Source organism: Pseudorasbora parva, chromosome 15, assembly GCF_024679245.1.
Source record: "Pseudorasbora parva isolate DD20220531a chromosome 15, ASM2467924v1, whole genome shotgun sequence".
Classification (NCBI taxonomy): domain Eukaryota; kingdom Metazoa; phylum Chordata; class Actinopteri; order Cypriniformes; family Gobionidae; genus Pseudorasbora; species Pseudorasbora parva.
The window spans coordinates 13,865,610-13,887,424 of record NC_090186.1 but is presented as its reverse complement, the minus strand read 5'-3'; the positions used below and the strand labels follow the sequence as shown (position 1 = coordinate 13,887,424).

Genomic DNA, 21,815 nt, shown 5'->3' with positions numbered 1-21,815 from the left:
AGGTCAGGGTTAATAACACACAATGTCCATGATGAAAAAAGCCAAAATCCTTTTGAAAGTCTCTTGAGAAAATAAAAAGATGGCATGCTGTGCAGGCCCCAACCAGGCAGGGTTGCCAGATGCCAGCAGGGTTTTCCAGCCCAAAACTTCGCGAAAAACCGCCCAATTTTTTTTGCCTTGTTTCTCATTTAAATACATTGAAATCATTAACAAGCTTTAAAATGACTCGTGTATCGTCTAGCCTATCCGATTTCAGAAACAACATTCAGTGAAATGAATGCAACGCGTCCATTCCTTTTTCGTTTTTAATCATGGAAAAAAAATTATAAAATGGAATGGTTGTTGTATTTTTAAATACTATGTTGAATAACAAAATGTATATCAAAATGTAGGCTATACACAAATTCCATGCGCACAAAATAAAATAACTTATTTTTGGATTTAAAAAAAAACGAGTTAGGCTACGTTTTGCATTTTTATAAACTAAAAACGAACAGATATATAAAAAAATTACTTTTACAAATGTTCTTTTGTAAAATTATTTCCAGATAAAGATATGATCAGTCAAATGAAACACAATAAACTTACAAATAATGATTATGCCTACAAATTAAAAAATTATCGGAAATGTCGTCCAATTATCTAATACTATTATTTGATGACAATACATTTGGAAAACAAAATACAGCCATTTCTACTTTTTTTTCTTTTAAACAAAAAAATCAAGCTGCACCCTTTTTAGGGCCCAAGCCCTGAAAGGGCGCAGAGCCCTATTGTTCTTCTAAGGACAATTTAGCTTTTTCGACTATTCGGGCACTTTCGGGGCCCTTATCATGCTCGAAAACTCTTGAAACTTTGCACACACATCGGAATCTGCGGCCATCAGGGCTGGGCTGAGGCTGGTACCTGGGCGTGGCAGGGGGGCTCGACAGCGCCCCCTAAAGTGGGTTCTGAAAACATGGTCTATAAATCAAACACACTTGCACGCACATGTATGAAACTCGGTACACATATAGAGCTCATGGGGCCGAACAACTTTCGTGCTCTAAGTTATGTGTCAGCCCAACAGGAAGTGGGCTATTATGGGTTGTTCGGAAAACGCAAGCTCTGGAATTTGCGATACTCCTCCTAGACGATTCACCCGATCAGCACCAAACTCGGTCAGCATGAAGTCAAGACACTGAGGATGCTAAATTGCGAGCAACTTTTTGATATCTCAAACGGTTAGGCTGTGGCGAGGAGACGAATTTATGGCGAGAAAAGGGAAACAGGAAGTGTGTTATAACTTCTGCATTCATTAATTAGGGCCCAAGCCCTGAAAGGGCGCAGAGCCCTATTGTTCTTCTAAGGATTATTTGTTATTATTATTATTATTATTATTATTTTTTTACGCGACTATTTGGGCATTTTTGGGGCCCTTTCCATGCTCGAAAACTCTTGAAACTTTGCACACGCATCAGAATGCGCGGCCATCAGGGCCGGGCTGAGGCTGGGACCCGGGCGTGGCAGGGGGGCTCGACAGCGCCCCCTAAAGTGGGGTCTGAAAACGGGGTCTATAAATCAAACACACTTGCACGTACATATATGAAACTCGGTACACATATAGAGCTCATCGGGCCGAACAACTTTCGTGCTCTAAGTTATGCGTCAGCCCAACAGGAAGTGAGCTATTATGGGTTGTTCGGAAAACGCATGCTGTGGAATTTGCGATACTCCTCCTAGACGATTCACCCGATCAGCACCAAACTCGGTCAGCATGAAGTCAAGACACTGAGGATGCTAAATTGCGAGCAACTTTTTGATATCTCAAACGCTTTGGCCGTGGCGAAGAGATGAATTTATGGCGAGAAAATGGAAACAGGAAGTGTGTTATAACTTTTGCATACATTAATTCATTTTGATGAAACTTCAGCTGTGTGTTCGTTATAAGAGGCAGATCACATGGATATGACTTTTGTGAGTCAAAGTTATAGCGCCACCAACTGGCAGTGGGAAGTGTCACTTTTGTCCAAAGCGGGGGGTTAGTTTTATCTACATTCACCAAACTCGGTATATATATTGTACTTTTCGAGCCGGACAACTTTCTAATTTACAGTCATTAGCTCTGACCAACAGGAAGTCAGATAATTTGGTTGGAAGATAACACAAAGTGGAAAGCGAGCTCTGAGTTTTTACCTTCTCCTCAAAAGCGATTCATTCAATCTCCTCCAAACTCGGACAACATGAAGTAAATATACAGAAGATGCTAAAATGCGAACGGTTATTGGATATCTCAAACGGTGTTCCCGTAGCAAAAGCCTAAAAAACACAAAATAAGAACACAAGTGCCTGGTTCATAAATAAGGCTATACTCCCACCTGCTGGTTATTCTCTATATCACACTGGCTGTTTTTCTGTTTTTTTTTCCTGTTTTTTCAACACTTATACTCTCCCTTAAATGACCAGTAGAGGGCAATATTGTATAAGTTTTCAAGCAAAAAACCTTGCCTGTGTGTGTGTGTGTGTGAATGGTTTTCTAGCCTGGTGGGGACTTAAACCTAAATGCACACAGACTCATGGGGACTTCCCAATGGGTACAAAAGCTTATAAATCAGACAGAATGAGTTCTTTTGAGGAAAGTTTTGTGTGATGGGTAGGTTTAGGGTAGGAGCAGTGTAGGATGACAGAATATATGGTTTGTACAGCATAAAAACCATTACGTCTATGAGTCCCCAGAAAGATAGTGAACCAGACATGAGTGTGTGTGTATGTGTGTGTGTTTGTGGGTGGGTGTGTGTGTTGTGGATGGGGGATGGTGGATGGGCTTAACTGATAAGAGTTGCCTGCAGCATACTTCAGCATTACTACTGTGTGTGTGTGTGTGTGTGTGTGTGTGTGTGTGTGTGTGTGTGTGTGTGTGTGTGTGTGTGTGTGTGTGTGTGTGTGTGTGTTGTTCTAGCCTGGTGGGGACTTCAACCTGAATGCACACAGACTCATGGGGACACGTGTCACTGTAGGGACCTAAACTGAGGTCCCAATGGGTACAAAAGCTTATAAATCAAACATAATGAGTTCTTTTGAAAATGTAAAAATGCAGAAAGTTTTGTGTGATGGGTAGGTTTAGGGGCAGGAGCAGTGTAGGAGGACAGAATATAATATATGGTTTGTACAGCATAAAAACCATTACATCTATGAGTCCCCAAAAAGATAGTGAACCAGACATGAGTGTAAGTGTGTGTGTGTGTGTGTGTGTGTGTGTGTGTGTGTGTGTGTGTGTGTATGTGTGTGTGTGTGTGTGTGTGTATGCCACTCTTCTGTCTAAAAAGATTACCTCTCAATGCTGTGCTTTGGCCTGCATTAAAGGATAAAACATTATTCTGGGTTTGAATAAAAAAAATAATGTATAAAACCAGTTTATTTGTAGGGCATTGACAATATTGTTTTATATAATTAGCTAAATATTTGTGTAAATACAAATAATTATTAATAAAAAATATATAAATATAAAAAAACATTACTAACAAAGGAAAAAACACATTTGAGTGTCTTAAAAAAAAAAAAAAGTAGTGTAACTTAAAAATCAGAAGATTAATGCCTTTTGTTTAAGGACAAAAATGAGAACCAATAAGCTTTTGGTTTGATTTTGTGTCTCTGTCACACACCCCCCCCCCCCCCCCCCCCCTCAGGATCACTCTATGTGTGTGTGTGTGTGTGTGGAGGGGGTCTCTCTCACTCTGTGTGATGTCACAAATGTGTGTGTGTGTGTGTGTGTGTGTGTGTGTGTGTGTGTGTGTGTGTGTGTGTGTGTGTGTGTGTGTGTGTGTGTGTGTGTGTGTGTGTGTGTGTGTGTGTGTGTGTGGAGGTAGTCTCTCTCACTCTGTGTGTGTGTCACCTTGTCTCTTGTTTTTTCATAATTTAACCCTTTCATTTCATAGGCTATCACAAATATCTATCACTTTATTGTGAAAAATAAGTAAAACAAAAACATATATTATATCTTTAATTAAATACTGGTCTTGTGAACTTACAAAATTTTGAGCTGCAAAAAATACATTTGCACATAATTGAAAGTGATATCCTAATACTTTTAATTATTTTCTATAACATGGGCTTTAAAGAAGGTCATGTGCTGTGTTTGCAAAGATCACGTATGACACCTCTTTAAACAAATTATTTATTGATAGAATTCAAATGGATAAAAAAAAAATGTTTTTCACATGATCTTATAAAAGTGGCTGTTTATAATAAACTTCCATAAATTATATGCACGCATATTACTCTTCCCTGACACTGATGTTAAAATCATTGTTGCGGTCTCTGTGATTTGGCTTAATTTATTTTTAAGAGAAGTGTAAGGATAATACAACATCAGCATTTGGACAATATTCTGCACTCAGTTTGAAATTGACATTTGATGTCATCTGACATAAAATTAAAGAATAAAATGTAATTGATCTCATAGATGTGAGTGTTGTGGTTCCTGGTCATAGCAGCACCAGTTGCTGCAGTTAATGAGGTGAATTCAAATGACTTTGACAAAGTCCCTTTATTTATTTTTTCCCATATTAAATGCCTATTGGCCTGCTGTGCACAGTTAAACTGATGCCACCGGGGTGGCGGTGCCACCGGCTTGGGCCCGTCATCGCTGCTCGCAGCTTTAATTCATTTTGATGAAACTTCAGCAGTGTGTTCGTTGTAAGAGGCTGATCACATGGATATGACTTTTGTGAGTCAAAGTTATAGCGCCACCAACTGGCAGCAGGAAGTGTGTCACTTTCAAAATGCTTTGAAATCACCATCTTATTTTTACCCGATTTACTTCAAACTTCATCAGTATAATGTCAAAACATAGCAGATATAAAGCTGGTAAGCACTTCCTGATATTGTATATACTGTTGCCACGGCAACACATCAAACTATAACATTCTTTTTCGCTCCTTTTGAGATTCTTAAAATGCTTCAAATTACATGAAACTCAACACACAAATCAGACATGCTGTCCAGTAGATATGGGCAAAGACTTAAAAACGGGCATGGTGGAGGAGCTCAGTAGCGCCATCTTTTAACAAAAGTAATGCAATCTTTTGTCAAAAGTGGGGGGGTTAGTTTTATCTTCAGTCACCAAACTCAGTATATATATTGTTCTCTTTGAGCCGAACAACTTTCTAATTTACAGTCATTAGCTCCGACGAACAGGAACTCAGATATTTAAGGCTTAAGGTGTGAGGACCTTATTGTAATTGCTAAAACCATCATTTTTCTTCTCCCAAATTAATTACATTTTTGAGGGCCTAAACACGCATGAAAACTCATGAAACTTTGCACACGCATCAGAAGTGGTGAAAACATACATCTGATATGGGTTTCAGAATTAGGTGTGGCAAAATGGTTCGATAGCGCCACCTACAAAATTTAAATTAAGCATCATTCGCGCTACCTTTCATGTATGAGTATGAAAATTCAGTAGACGCATTCAGCAGCCCAATACCTACAAAAAAGACCCAAGGCGCCAAATCTGAAAAACCAACAGGAAGTGAGATATTTTGAATTTTCTTCGGCAACACATCAAACTATAACATTCTTTTTCGCTGCTTTTGAGACTCTTAAAATGCTTCAAATTACATGAAACTCAACACACACATCAGACATGCTGTCCAGTAGATATGGGCAAAGACTTAAAAACGGGCATGGTGGAGGAGCTCAGTAGCGCCATCTTTTAACAAAAGTAATGCAATCTTTTGTCAAAAGTGGGGGGGTTAGTTTTATCTTCAGTCACCAAACTCTGTATATATATTGTTCTCTTTGAGCCAAACAACTTTCTAATTTACAGTCATTAGCTCCGACGAACAGGAACTCAGATATTTAGGGCTTAAGGTGTGAGGACCTTATTGTAATTGCTAAAACCATAATTTTTCTTTTCCCAAATGAATTACATTTTTGATGGCCTAAACACACATGAAAACTCATGAAACTTTGCACACGCATCAGAAGTGGTGAAAACATACATCTGATATGGGTTTCAGAATTAGGTGTGGCAAAATGGTTCGATAGCGCCACCTACAAAATTTAAATTAAGCATCATTCGCGCTACGTTTCATGTATGAGTATGAAAATTCAGTAGACGCATTCAGCAGCCCAATACCTACAAAAAAGACCCAAGGCGCCAAATCTGAAAAACCAACAGGAAGTAAGATATTTTGAATTTTCTTTGGTAAATTGGTGCAGTTTTTGCCATTGCCAGACGTTGTATTTTAACAAACTCCTCCTAGAGATTTAATCATATCAACATCGTATTTGCACAGTCTAATCTAAAGGCCTTTGTTGTGTTAAATTGGGAAGATCTTGAGTTTTCCCTGAAGGGTGTGTCTGTGGTGGCCTCACAAATGTTGATGTTTCGCCATGACACAGGAATTTGTTGTACCTCAGGCATACAATGTCCGATCTGCCTCAAACTTCACATGTTTGACAAGAGTCCTGGCCTGAAGACATCTACATTCCAATATTCAGTCAAAGTTATAGCGCCACCAACTGGCAGCAGGATGTGTCACTTTTTGAAAAAAAAAATAAATCACTGTCTTACTTTCACCCGATTTACTTCAAACTTCATCAGTATAATGTGAAAACATGACAGATATAGACATACGAATGGATTCCTGATATTTTATAAACTGTTGCTATGGCAAAGTGTCATTTTAATTATTTTTTTGGGCGTTTTTGAGACTTAGCATGCTTGAAATTGTGTGTGTGTGTGTGTGTGTGTGTGTGTGTGTGTGTGTGCGCGTGCGCGTGCGCGTGCGTGTGCGCATGCGCGTGTTTTCTATACATGGGCTTTACAGAAGGTCATTCTGTTTTTGAAAAGACACATGTCTTAAAATTAATTATTTACTGATAAAAATCAAATTGATTTAAAAAGTAAATTTCACATGATTTTCTCGTTTATAAGTTGTCTGGGTATCACCAGACCAAGCTCAATTTAAGATTGATCAATGAGCATTATTTGAATGACTCTGTATGCAATTGGATAGTCAACTAAACAGACTACTAAACTCGCCAATAGTGTGCCAGGTGAATAAGTTAGTCTGTGATTTGTTCCCGCAAAAGTGTAACAGAAGCAGTAGAAATGAATGTACAGGTTTTCAGACTGTGTTGCAGGGCGAAGTCAAATCGCTGGCAGATCAGGCTGGGTTTACCCAGTCAGTCTAAGTAAATTTTATAATAAAGTAATACAATATCACCATTCGGACGGTATTCTGCGCTCATTTAAAATTGATGTGACATCATCTGACATGAAACTGATTCATTAAATTGAATTGATCTCATAGATGTGACTGTTGTGGTTCGTAGTCATAGCAGCACCAACTGCTGCAGTTAATGTGGTGAATCCATTTTCATTTGTAGGGCACTAACAATATAGTTTTATATAATTCGTTTAACAATTGTGTTAATACAATAAAAAGACCATGAATTAAATACTGGCCTTCTGGACTTACAAAATTTTGAGCTGCAAAAGATAACTTTGCACATATTTGAAAATTACCTATTATATCATATTACATTAGAATTCATCTATATTTAAATTACATCATGGGTGTGGCTTGTGGTCATAGCGGCACCAGATGCTGCGGTAAATGTGGCATATTTGAGCAATTTTAAAATACTCTCCTGTTTAAATGCATATTGCCTGTCTTGCACAATTTGCCTGAAGCCACTGGGGTGGTGGTGCCACCGGCTTGGGCCCGTCATCGCTGCTCGCAGCTTTAATTTGAATTACATCTTTCATTCCGAAGTAGCCTACACAGACTTTCTATGCCTCTGTCCGTAGTCAATTGATTTCAGATGAAACCCACTTTAACATTTCAATTAGCCTATTTCAAATACATGAAACATGCATAGTCATGAATAACATTACATGAAAATCGCGCTGACCATATTATTTAGACAACATGTGTCAGTCTTTGCAGAAGCAGCACGTTCGTGCACGGCGGGCCATCTCTAGACAAAGCACGTCTCCCAAGCCAGAGCTGTAGTGTGTGTGTGAGTGAGTGAGACTGCTGCCTGTTGAACAGAGGGTCGCAGGAAGAAGGATCTGAAGTGCCGGTGTTTCGGCTACAAAAAAACCCGCCGCACTGATCCAAAACCAGCCCAATTTTTATCCACCCGCCCAAACCCATTTTTGCCCGCAAAATAGATTGCGAAACCGCCCAATTGGGCGGAAACCCGCCCAATATGGCAACCCTGCAACCAGGCCCCAACCCATAAAAGTAACGTTACCAGTAAAAAGCAGCGTATTTCCGTTACAGCTTAATACATGCGAGTGTACAATAGGGTCATACGTTTTCTAATTTCCTATATCATAAATCGATTAACTTTTGCTTAAAAACAACGAAGGCGACTACATTTAAAAAAGCTCACCCGCGATTAAAAAAAATATAACAAATCTGGAACAACCTTTTATGTAACACTTAACTTTATAGAGCGGTTTATAACTTTATGGAATTTTCTAGACCTGAAATTTTCATAGAAGTCACAGCATTTATTTTGTACTTTCATCATTTTGTGTCTTTCACATTTTTATTATGTATTTATTTCTTCCTTTGATTTCTGCTTCAAGAAACCTGTATCAATAATTTGCATTTGGAGTGGCATTCTACACTTTTTGTGACTCTTTCTATGTGACCATAGAAAGTTCCAGAAAGTTCTAAACAGTTCTAGAAAGTGGTACTTATAAGCAGTAACATTTGTTATATGGTTGGTTTCATTTTTATTTATTTATCTGGGGTGACCTTTTTTAAACTATATTAGCCTATGCCAAAATCATCAGTATTAAAACAATAAAAGACCTGAAATATTTCAGTTGGTGTGCAATGAATCTAAAATATATGTGTGGCAAGGGGGGCGTGGTTCAGCGAGGTCTGCAGCGGGAGAGAGAGCCGCGGGACGAGCGGTAAGTGAGTGGGTTGGAAGCAGATTAATAACACCTGTCTCTCGTTCCAGTAATGAGCGCGGAGAGGGTACAAAACATCGGTGGAACCGGAGATCGAAAAGAGAGAGAGATCGGACGGTTGTTGCTGAACCCAGAGACTGAGTTGCCGGAAGCGCCGACCCGGAAGTGAACATTGAGCTTATGAAAAGTCACACCGCAGTGTGTGTTTTGAGTTTTGAGATAAATAAAAGAGCAGCATCAACCGTCCAGCCGACCCCCGTGTCCTCTTCCTTCCTTTCATTATCGAACTTTGTTACACTGGTGCCGAAACCCGGGAAGGAAGTAGGACCGCGCCGCCGCCATGACAACACCAACGCCCTCCGCCTCGCCGTTTGCGGACATCATCACCTCTCTCGCGGCCCTCCATCAGGAACAACACCAGTCCATGCTGGACCTGCGGGCGGACCAGGAGCGCCGCTTCGAGGCCATCGTCCGCGGCCAGCAAGAGGACCGCGAGAGGTTCCGGAGCTGGATCGACCGGGAGGTTCGCACCGAAGCCGCCGGGCTCGCCAGCGCACCGGTCCACGTGCCCCTACACAAGATGGGGCCACAGGACGATCCCGAGGCCTTCATAGACCTATTTCAGAAGGCCGCGGAGGCCTGCGGGTGGCCCCGGGCACAGTGGCCGGTGCGCCTCATTCCTCTGCTGACCGGAGAAGCCCAGGCGGCCGCCCAACAACTGCCGGTGGCGAACCTCCTGGAATATGAAGACCTGAAGAGGGCCATCATCCAGCGGGTCGGCCGGACCCCAGAGCAGCACCGCCAGAGGTTCCGCTCGCTGGAGTGGGGCGAGGCCGGCCGACCCTTCGCGATGGCCCAACAGCTCCGGGACGCGTGCCGCAAATGGCTATTGGCCGGTGGAAGCGACGTGGACCACATCGTCGATCTGGTGGTACTGGAGCAGTTTATCGCTCGGCTGCCCAAGAAGACCGCCGAGTGGGTCCAGTGCCACCGGCCCACGTCGCTGACGACGGCCATCAACCTGGCGGAGGACCATCTGGTGGCGTGCCCGGGGGTCGGCGAGCCCCTACTAACCTCTCTCTCTCCCGCTGCAGACCTCGCTGAACCACGCCCCCCTTGCCACAATATGAAAGTTTAATTTTTATCATTACATTATGGAAAATAATGAACTTTATCACAGTATGCACATTTTTTGAGAAGGATCTATATTTTAATAAAGTGTATTTTTAAATGTATTTGTTCAACATTCTGATGAATATCATTATGGTTTTAAAGAATCACATCACGTGGCATTTCACAACCTGAACTAAAAGGTAATAGTTTCACTTTGACATTTGACCAAAAAAATAATTAAAAAAATTAAGTAATAAAAAAGCTGTATTCCAGCCATTGTATGAATTGCAGTTTCAATGTATAATTTAATAATTTTGGACCTGGACAAAAAAAATGTAAGTCATTAAAAAGGTCACAGCATCAATTATTGGGTGTGTCTTAGTTTACATGATTATCAGTTACAGATGGGTAAAACAAACAGAAAATGGGTATGGGTGTGGTTAATGTACGAAAGGACATTCAAAACAGTCAATATTTTAATTGGACATCAATACGGCTCATGAATTAATTACATTAGTGTAATTTCAAAATACTTAGCAAGGTTTATACAAAAATATGAAACGTGCTGCATATCAGTGTATCCTAATCAGTGCCTGAAATATTTCAGTTACTACCCACGATACAGTGAACTATAAAACATGCTGTCATACAAAAACACAAAACTATTAGTTCTCTGATATTCTAATAATATATTTTTAAAACTTAAAACATCATTAAATCATGTCCCTGGTTAGATCTGTCAAATAGCAGCAGCTTAGAGATCAACTTCAAGCTCTCATTTTATCGACTGAGTTAAGTATAAAATGATTGTCTTCACAACAAGGCAAGAGAGATAAAAGGGTGGAGAATGAGACTCCAGTTATCATCAGTCCAAGGACACTTTGATGGGTCTTAATATTCAGGGACAGAGAGAAAGACAGGGGTGTGTGTGTGTGTTTCAGTCAGTGGCAGCAGAGGAGGCTATGTGCATGTTTTCCTCTTGTCGTCGAAGAGGCTGCGCAGCAGGTAGACCTGTATGCCTGATACGATCACCATGAGAGCAAGGTTGGTACACGACCACAGGTTGACTCGATCATAGTTGCTTTCTTGCAGGTTGCGGTCACGGGCTTCAAATGCTCTCAGCAATGTCTGGATCTGAAGACTCTTTCCCAGTCGAGCTTTCACGCTGTTGATGGTGTCCTGCAAAGATACAGACCCATTTAAAATGTAAAACTCGCACAGCATACACTAACATTCAAAAGTTTGAGACCTCCTTTCTGAGAGTCTACTCTGCACGGTTTGATCAGACATTCAAGTCTGTTATGATTGGTCAGAAATAAAACGTTCATTAACATATCTGAATTTCAGCTCCAGATTTTACTCAGCATGTGATGCAAACATTAACAATGGCGTTGGTTTTACTGTATCATTTCAAGTCATCATTCTATAGAAGTGCAAGCAAAGTGAATTTGCTTTTGCCATTCAAAACACATTTTCTTGACATGAACCAGACTCTTCCAAACTTCAGCTACAACTACAGTGTTTCAGTGTCAAAGGAGATTTTGTTCATGGGTAGCCAATGAAGACTATAGGCGGTAACAGGAAAAATATATTACAGGAAGTAGGACTGGAACTAAAGGCAGTTCAGAATCACTTCTTTCTTTTGAGAGACAGTGGGCTCTATCATTATCTCAGTGCCTTTGATATATAAAAGGTCATGGTAATATAAGAATATCCTGTAAGTTTCAGAGTCGAAAACTTTCTTGTTAGTAAAAGAAAAGCATTTATAGACACCAGGCCTAGAAAACAAGCGCTCTAAAATCAATGACGTAATAGAAGGGGGAAACGCCGCCTCTGTGTGTGTCTGCTTCTGTAGCGCCGCCCACCGACTCGTGGAGCTAAACGTTCGATAAACATGTCGAAGATAGCAAGATAATCATTTGTAAACAAGACACAGGTCGACACTGGATTTGCAGACATAGTGAGATTAAAACACAATGCCGTGCTTTCTATATCGGATCCGACAGGAAAGGTTGTAGCACACTTATGTTAGTAAAACATGTTTTTATATGTGATAGTATTGCATTGTTATAGATCGTTTTGATTATGTGTACGTATCTAACTGAACATACCATAGCACGCTGTCACAGGCTGGACAATCCTTTATTTGTTGGTTCGTTGTGATTCGGGATCAGACCGGACATATGGGCCAGGGCTAGGAAAGCCCTATGTCCCAGGGCTATGTGTTTTCCAGATGGGCAACCAAAACGCAAGCCCGTCGGCAGGCCAGTGAGTCTTAAATAGTGAAATAACATTCATTTCTTGATCTGCGTTTTTCACTCTATTGACTTGATATTTGAAGAGCGCATGCATAGTTCACACTTATATCCACCAATCCAGCGGGCCAAGTAATAAAAATAAAATAAATAAATAAAAAAAATCAATCAATTGTGGGTGGATGAGAGATAAATCATTGTGTTTGTTTGATAAATACGTTTTGAGAGCCCTGTCAAATAATTATTCCAGTTGCCGCTTTCAAAACAATCAATCCTTCGTGTGAAATGACAAGGGAGTTGAAGCTCATTAAATATGCAAATATTATCCAATCCTAGCCGTGAGCGATTACTTCTAAGTCTTAAGTGCGGCACGCCCATCAAAACACAGCATTCAGGAGAGACTGAAAACCAGTGTAGAAAATAGACTATTACCTATTAGTTATGATGTTTTTGAATGCAAAAACCAAATTTCATAAGTTGACCTCAGACAACAGTATAATTTAAAAAAAAAAGCCAGTTCATGACACCATTAAAGAAATGGGAGATGAGACTGGTCGGTTTCTTGTGTTATATATATCCAAAAAAGCATTAAAGGGCTACTTTAATCCTTAAATGTTTCTTATGTTCAACATGGCTGCATTTTTACAATTTTATATTACCGTTTTTGAATTTAGAGTTTTAAAATGTATTCTTATGATGTAAAGCTAATATTCTCAGCATCATTGCTCCAGTCTTCAGTGTTACATGATCCTTCAGAAATCCTGATTTCATTTAACATTTCATTTAACATCCTGAAACATTTATTATTATCATTGTAGAAAAGATTTGCTACTTCCTATTTTGGGAAACTGGTCTTTCTTTCATGATTCTTTGATGAATAGAATGTTCAAAAGAACAGCATTTAGAAAAAAACCAAAAAAACATTTTTCATCAATAACTTTTTGTCTTCAGGATTAAGAAAAATACAACAGTCGAGACTTGAGAGTCCCACACAAACGTGTAGAGTTGATCAAATCTTCACTTTGAAACAATGGCAGATAAACAAAGTAAACTCAAACTCTTTGACCCAATAGGAATACACAATTTCCTGCACAGATGTGATTTTAATTGAAACACTTCCTGTTGCTTCCTGAAATGGCTTGTTAATGTAGAATCAGTTTATATACATTTCTTTAAAGAAAAACAGCAAAGTACTTGTACTTTTAAATATTGGCTAATGGGCTCCAGCACTTTACTATGGGTGATCCTCAAACTGCATCCATGTGATGTGTGTTATTCAGAGGCTTGTAGTCTAGAGTCTTCCTCACCATTAAACGTCATAGGTCATGAGACGAAGGTAAGGTACTATTTAAACTTTGTATTAAAAATCTTTACATTTAATGCAGTGCAGTGAATGACAACCATCTGTTGTCTCCCAGTGACTTACATTATTGTCAGTGTAGTGTTAAAAGAGTCGTATTATGCTTTTTCACTTTGTGTAATGTTGCTGTTTGAGCATTAAAAAAGATCTGTAAGGTTACAACTCCAAAGGGAGATGTTTTATTTAACAGAATTCACTTTCTAAGAATTACAATGAACGGCTTGTTTGGACTACATTGCATGTTTTTTTTAACAGTTCTAATTATAAGTTATGTTGTTGCTACGATGTAATCAAAGGGCAAAGCTTTGTCTCCACTCATCTGCTAACTAACCTTACAGTATCGATGTAGTGTTTACTGTAGCTTTTGTAAGCTCTCACTGTATTACCATAGTTTTCTGACAAATAGCATGATTAAATGGTGTTAAAACTGAAATAAATAAAATGAATAAAAAATTTAAATTAAAACTTTGTATCTAAAATGTATAAGTACATTACAAAACAAACAAGCATATCACTCTGAAATGTCCTGTGAAATCCAATCTGCATGATCCTCTTGTTTGAATTGAGAAATTGAAGTTTTCCATGAGTTCTTTTTCATTCATTGGAATGGGTGCAGAGGATTGTGGGTAATTGGAGAACACAAAGCATACACTTGATGCATCCTTCAAAATTAGCTGAATGAAGGATGCAAAACAAAGGCTGCCTTTCAAGAATCCTTCAAATTGGGACGTTCTTAGGCTCTAATGACATGGCAGCCTTCGATTTGAGAAGTGCCCAAAAATGCCATTTTCACAAGCACTGAGGGTCACATTGATACCACCTGTGCTGCATTGCATGCTGGTAGTTGGCATGCCTTGTCTGGTTATCTACATTGCTTCAGTTCAAACAAATGTCACCTTTAACAGACTGACAGACTGCTGGCATATGGTCAGTGAAACCTGAGTATTCAAGCCATAATGCAGACGGCTGTGAATAGGAAGTTATTCCACTGACTTAGCAACATTTAAACACATTGTAAGTGGATTACTGTGACACGTTTATTTACTAAATAATATTCTATGTTCAATTCTTGCTTATCCACATTCCATAGTTTGGGGCTACCACACCTTTTGACCAATGAATTCACATTGTATTTCCAGCTGATTCTAGTCTAAAAGTGTTGTTGGGCACACGTCATTCTTACCATGATGTCCTCGAACTTCATGTCCAGAAGGTCTGCTCCCTGAACGTATGCTTTCCAGTCCTCCGATTCCTCACCATCACCCATATTGTCCAAAATCAACTCAAAGAAGATGACTTTCTCAGAAACAGCACTAAATGTGTTATCAAAGCAGAACATGTAGTCTCCCTCTTCTGTTTCCACTCTGACACATCAAAAAAAGCAAACACACAGTTAATCAGGAAGTAGAAAGTCAGGTGTGTATGACTAAACTGTGACTGGAGGTCAAACTTACGTATGAACCCCATCAGATTTTCTGTAGTCAGAGGCTATGATGTGACCACTGGGCGAGTTCAAGTGGAAGTCCACATCTAGACTGGCTCCATCCAGAACCTACACAAAGATGCAACGATTTCCATTAATGGGTGAGTCAACAGAAGGATCTGCTGACTCTGCCCTTCCAAACATGAAGGTTTGAGCTCTCCATGGGCAAGTTACAGAATCAATACGCAAGTCTAAAGACAGTAACAGTCCTTTCAGTACTTTCTCATCTCCAAAAATGACCTTTAGCTCCATTATGCCACTCCAACTTCTGTATTGTGTCACAACTTCAAGACTACTTTTCATAATGCAGCATATTGTGTTGCATTAGCTCGTCTTTGAAAAAGATTGTTTTGCAACCAGCCAAAATAATAATAATAATTATTGAAGAGATAACTATTATTACTAGCTAAATATTTAGGTAAAACAAAATATTTTAATTTAGGCACATATAAGCTAGGTTATTAGCTTGGAAACAAACATTAAATATAAATATTATTATTTGTATTATAATAGTATATTATTAATAATATACTAAAATAATATTTTTATATAAAATAATAAAAGTATAATAAAATAAAACAACATTGTTGTTTTGCTATACAAAAATAATATATTTGCTCACCTTTACTTCAACTGTAGTTCTTTTAATTTGTCACAGAATGTTGGTTCCAAACTTTAAAGGCTAAGATGTTTAAAACATTAAAAGCTTATTGAAAGATTAAGAAATGTAATTAATTTTCTAAATCTCTTGACATTTTTGTGAGACGTTAAGTTGTTCTGTTTTGTTGATGAATACAAAAACTACACATATATAATAAAAATGAAGATGGAACTTCTCTCTATGTATTGTCCTGAACATCATTATTTGTAATTGGCGGACATCGTACATCGACTCATTTATATTTCACAATTTATTGACATTATAACAAGTATGTGGGCAGCACCCAACAAGATGATCAAGTTATGTCTTGCAATATAATCAGTGTCCACTAAATACAAGCTGAATCAGAATAAAATATCCAAAGGTAAGTTACCTGGTACTCGATCTCCAGAGAAGCGTCTTTTTTCATACTCTGGTAGAAGCACTCTTTGCGTCCGGCGGGTAGAGTAAAGGTAAAATCACTGTCCAGAGACTGAGAAAAGGCGCTTATAACAGACACAAACAACGCTAAACACGCCACAAACACTGTGAACACCTCTACACTCCACCGCATTTTCCCACACTTCTAAAACTTTATCAACAACCGATGAAAGTTGACTTCTGTGAACTTCAGGAGCTGCTCCGCTCGGAGTCGGGACAGCTCAACAAACGAGTTGGGAATGCTGTAACTCGAGGACCCCGCCTCCTAAATGTAGAATTATTTTTTTAAAATATCTAAATCTGCCAGTACAAGTTCCTCCTAATTTTAAGAGAAATAAAAAAATTCTGTACATTTAAGGGAAACGTATTACGAGAAAGTATTAAATATTTATAGACACGCTCACACGCACAACGTCTCCTGGCATATTACGCGACGCCCTTGTATGTGGCATTCTGGGAAATGTAGGCTGCGTTCAAAAACCTAGGCAGCTGACTTGTTGCCTGATTGCCTCATCAGACAATGCAGCGTTCTGTACATGAAGGCACCTGAAACTTCGGAAAAATTCGAAAAAATGTCGGACTGACTTCTGATTTTCGCAGTGTAACAGTTTAATGAGCAAAAAGCAAAATAGAGAGACCTTTAATGAGAAAAAAATAATTACTTCAGTGAGAATTTCTTGCTAAAAATTACATTAGAAGTGAAAAAACTTGGTCAAAAATTTACATTTAGGCCTACACAGAATATACACAAGCTGATCAGCAAATGCAACTTTCGGACGGCATTTCTTTTTCTAGCTCAACTCTCACATAATGCAACTCACAGGATTGTGGAATATCAAAGGCAGCGAAGGATACATCTTATGCTGCCCATTTCCAGGTTTCGAATACAGCCGTAGTCTTTTATGTAGAATGTAGAAAATAATATCCTTTCTGATATTTTTTTTTTTTTATAAATTAGTTTTTGAAAGTGTATAACTCAGGACCGGTCTGCTCTAGTCATAGGCTCTAGCACCCTGCAGACAGTTTTGGCTGTTTCCACTAGATGCAGCAAACACTGGAAAAAATAATTTTGACTGTATCACGTATTATTCTAATGGATATGAAGGGAGGAATACTATTACCTTTTTATGTAATTACATCTTGTGGAAACAGCCCAAACTGTCTGACCAAGATGTTATTTGGGAAAACGTCTGAGTTACACACTTTAAAAAATGAATTTATAACAAAAAAATTAAAACTACTTTCAAATGGTACCACATATGAGGTGAGCTCCTTTATTTATACATTTAAAATGTAAAGTATATACTTGATGACGTCATTATTGACCTGATAATGGTCCTTGGAGTTTAGGAGGTTAATAAAGTAAATAATAAAGAATGTATCCACTCACAAAAGGATAAGAGATAATTCTCAGGTAGATGATTATTCTGGCACTGTTTCACATCCCTTATCATTGAGGTGACGCGTCTCATCACAAAACTTCCAACTCATCTAGACCTCCGAGGAGTGGGCGGGGTCAGCGTAATACTCAATTCCTATTGGCTGAGGACGGGGCAGCAGAAGCAGTTAGCGCTGGGCAGCCGAAGCAACAGCAGCATACGCACATTACGCAGACGGGAGCCAGTCAGGCAGCCAGCGCTTCACAACGGGGGGTTTAACACAGAAACTAACCCAAGTGTTTGTTCTGTACCGCGAAACAAACCCCCCTTACCTTTATACAGGTTTAAATAAGTAGCATTATTAGCTAGTCTTGGACCCTGTCGTCAGTATTAGAGGAGAGTAGATAAAAAAGCGAGGATGTTGGTCCCCGCGGGAAGATAATGAAGAAGCTGCGCGTGTTGTTGCTGTGCGCCGTTTTAGTTCTCCTGTGCTGGTGAGTCAAAACATTTTGTTTAGTGGAGTAGTATTATAATGTCTTTACCTGTGAAGCTGAGCAATAAAAACATAAATACTTTGACAACGACATCATTTACCACTCTATCTTTCATGGTAGCTTCATGCTAGATGCTAACGTTAGTTGAGGAGCTTCAGAGGTGGGATGTATGTAGTTATAAGCTTTGTGTCATACAACACGTCAAATAGCCCTTTCTCACGCATTTATTATTAAGGAGTTGTTTGCACTTCATTCGGAAATGTGCTGTCAGACTGTTGAAAGTAGCACTGGACCACCAGCTGCCCACTATGTATGTAAATTGTGTCTGTATGGTACACAATGTACAGAAAACACTCAGCCCACCGTGCGTTGTTAGGCTTCCCACTTCTGTATGTGAAAGCTTAATCATTTTAGTTGTTAATTTAAGTGTTTTTCTTCAGTTTCTAGGCTTTGTTGAACAGCTCACCAGTGGCTTCAGCGGATTTAAATTGTTGAATTTTGCAGCATTCAAGACAATTGCAAGTGCTGTGCCATTGTCATGAAAGTCAGACAATTTCAGGCTGTCAATCTCAGTATGCAGAAACTTCATACTAGCGGGTTTTTGCTTAGATTGCATTTATTTTAAAGCAACAGCCTACTGCCTAATTGGCTGGACTACTTGAGCCTAAATTTGCCCTCACCACAGATGCAAACTCTCACTTTAGTTTATGATATTTTGAGTGTTTAATTGCATTCAAATGTGTGTATATCTATGATAAACTCCGCTTTCAATGCATCCCACTATCTCTGCCAAGCTGATGTGGCATCATCCACTGTGGACAGGTGGTGGATTAGGGTTGGTCATATGTTGACTAAGCACACAGGGTGCTGACACAGGTCACCATACATACCTGGTGTGAGACAAGAAACAATTACACCCTCTGCCTGCCAGCCGTCCTATCAGATTGAGAATTTTAATAACAAGCTGATATGTGAACTTGGTATTTTCATAACAGCTGATTTCAGAGCTTGTATTACTATATTTTTGCATAACAGTTTATGTTTTAGAATTGTTAGCTGGAAAAATGTTTGCTTTTGTTTCCAACAATAGCCTTTTGAAAATTGGTTGATTGGATGTTTACCTATTTCATAACTAATGCCACCAGTATGAAAGAAAGAAAAAAAACTCCTATGAGTTGCATAGGAACTCAAACTCAAATACCTTGTGTTATTGTTATTTGGCACATTTAGATAGCTTTGGTTGCTTCATTTATTTATATTTTATTTTTGTTTGTATGGTTATCATAAAAGAGCGACCTGGTTTGAGCTTATAATCAATGTGAAACAAAAAGAAAACACTTTTGTAATTTGGCATTTTACCCAAACAGTATATTCAGCAGGATAAAGGGTCGGCTGGATATTTGTATAATTGAACTGTTTGGGTTGTGAAAATGGGCATTACATTCTAGAAACGTAAGGGCTTTGCAACGTTATCCGAAAAATCTATATGCTTGATTCACACTAAAGATTATGAACAGTAGTTTGATTTGGAATAACATGCACAGATGGAGCATGCACAATAGAGCAAAGAACGAAGAGAAAAATAGCAAAAGCATACAAAAAAAAAATAACTATGAGAAAATGTAAGGGAGGAAAATACAGAAAATCCATGCATAACATAAGTTTGTTTTGTGCAAGATAATGTTTAAAATTGATTCATGCTTTTATTTTTTTTATTCATGCTTATAATAATAATAATAAAAGCTTTTTAATATTGTTCAATATATGTTTTGAAATCACGCTTATTATTATTTTTTTCCATGTCCGCAGTACATTTGATGAGAATTTAATCCCATACAATCAACATCTGTTGTTTGGGAATATTTTGGATGCATGAGAGAATGATGTATCTCAGAGCCAGGTAATTTACCAGACCGGTCAATCTATCATTGCGACAAAACAGAACGGCATTCACAGATGCAGTACTAGAGACGTGTTTTTGAATTTTACCCAGAAGTACGAACACGACTTTACATAACAGCGTTTATTGCATTTGGATGAAAAACCTAAGGAGCAGGGCCACATGGAATCTGTGGAATTTTTTTTGTGTGGTTTCTGCGCTGAATTTTTAAGAAAAAAAAATCTGCGGAAGGGTTTTAAATGTGATCTGAAGATCTAAAAAAAAAAAAAAAAATACTGGAACTGAAAGCATTACAAATAAAATATAAAATATTCACTTTTTTTACTTTTATTTAAGGTTTACAATACAAAACGAAGTAAAACAACTTTTGTTTCAAACTAAGTTTGGTCTCTTATTGCAGGCTACATTCACGAAAAAGCAGAGAAAATATTGCTTTATAAATTGTATTTATAGACACATCATTAACGGGGTGATGAAATGAGAAAACAACTTTCCTTTGAGCTTTTATATAAAAGGTCATGGTAATATAAGATTATCCTGTAAGGTTCAGAGATGAAAACTCAAAAGTCAAAGAAAAGCTTTTATAGACACCAGCCCCAGAAAACGATCGTGTGCTTCATCCTTACGTCACTGCGCGACGAAATACCGCCTCTACAGCGTGTCTCATTCAGTAACCCTGCCCACAGACGGAGCTGTTCGGATCATAAGCCAACAGCAATAAACATGTGGAAGAAGAAGGCAAGTTATTGTGGAAGAACAATATTGCACAGTTGCTGCATAAGCTACCTTCGGATTGTAATATTAGGAATGTGTGATGCTTCATTTATTTAAAATAAAGTTCAGGCTCACGTGGGGAAGTGTGTTCGCTTCATTTCACTGCAAAACATTGTGTCTGCAAATCCAGCAGACTTGTTTACAAATGATTGTGCTTTCTATATTGGATCCGACAGGATGCAACAAACTTATGTGAGTAAAACGTCTTTTTTATATGTAGGCCTAATAGTAGTGGATGATAAATAAATGTGTTTGTTTGGTAAGTTTAGGAGCCCTGCGGTCGAGAGAATCATTTCAATTGCCGCTTTCAAAATAATCACTCCCTCGTGAACTGACAGGGACATATGATGTTTTTGAATGTAAAAACCACACAAACGTCATTAGTTGACCTCAGACAACAGTATAAAAAAGGGGAAAAAAGCCTGTTCATGACACCTTTAAATAAACAATATATTAACTATTTTTGATAGCTATAAATAAGTAGTTTTTGTAGACAAATGACATTTTATTAATCCTCCATGGTCATTTTTATTTTAGACATTTTAAAATCTGTTTCTCACAACAACAAAAAAATTACATCAATAAGCGCAGTTTACAACCCCTCACAATTACGCACACGATTGTGTATGCTTGTCAAGGGCACTATAATCTGCGGAAATCTGCAGAATTCTGCGCGGAGTGTGCATGCAGATTCCGTGTGGGCCTGTATCCAGATCCAATAGTATGGCATGTGTAGACGGGGCCAAATAACTGAGAATATTGTACCAGCCTAGATGATAACCCACGTCTTCTCTTGCAGTAATGTTGTCATGTTTCAGCGTTTAGGGCACAGAATAGACCTAAAATCAGTCAGCATATTCTGTTTCTATTTCAAATTCATGTAAGAAATGGTTCAGCTCTTTACTGCAAACACTGTACCACACGAAAAGCTGGATGAAATGAATTTCCGGTTCAGTCAGATTTGCTGTATTTGAACTGCTTATCATGTGGTCTCATTTGAATGATCATATATGCAGTTGTGGAAAACTAACACCATTATGCTCACCCACCCAC

At 38.6% G+C, this 21,815-nt stretch overlaps 2 protein-coding genes across 7 annotated transcripts in view; one reads left to right on the top strand and one right to left on the bottom strand.

The window, feature by feature from the left end:
* Positions 1-10,499: 10,499 nt before the first annotated feature.
* tmed5 (transmembrane p24 trafficking protein 5) lies at positions 10,500-16,473 on the bottom strand. The gene is made up of 4 exons (XM_067417177.1): positions 16,169-16,473; positions 15,106-15,203; positions 14,835-15,015; positions 10,500-11,215 (listed from the first exon to the last, which is right to left on the bottom strand). The coding sequence occupies exons 1-4, from the start codon at positions 16,346-16,348 to the stop codon at positions 10,997-10,999; spliced, it is 678 nt and encodes a 225-aa protein (XP_067273278.1). The 5' UTR covers positions 16,349-16,473; the 3' UTR covers positions 10,500-10,996.
* A 1,330-nt stretch (positions 16,474-17,803) lies between these two features.
* suco (SUN domain containing ossification factor) overlaps positions 17,804-21,815 on the top strand; it is a 57,132-nt gene continuing 53,120 nt past the window's right edge. For all 6 annotated transcript variants that reach the window (XM_067417175.1, XM_067417174.1, XM_067417172.1 and 3 more), the window contains exon 1: positions 17,804-18,088. In XM_067417175.1, the coding sequence (XP_067273276.1) occupies positions 18,036-18,088 (53 nt within the window). In that variant the 5' untranslated portion in view covers positions 17,804-18,035. The remainder of the gene's footprint in view (positions 18,089-21,815) is intronic.

Coding starts and splice junctions, on each gene's coding strand:
- tmed5 (XM_067417177.1), bottom strand. CDS start 16,348: ATGCGGTGGAGTGTAGAGGTGTTCACAGTGTTTGTGGCGTGTTTAGCG. Junction 15,016..15,105: donor AAATCTGATGGGGTTCATAC/GTAAGTTTGACC, acceptor TTGATGTGTCAG/AGTGGAAACAGAAGAGGGAG. Junction 11,216..14,834: donor TGAAGTTCGAGGACATCATG/GTAAGAATGACG, acceptor GTATCTTTGCAG/GACACCATCAACAGCGTGAA.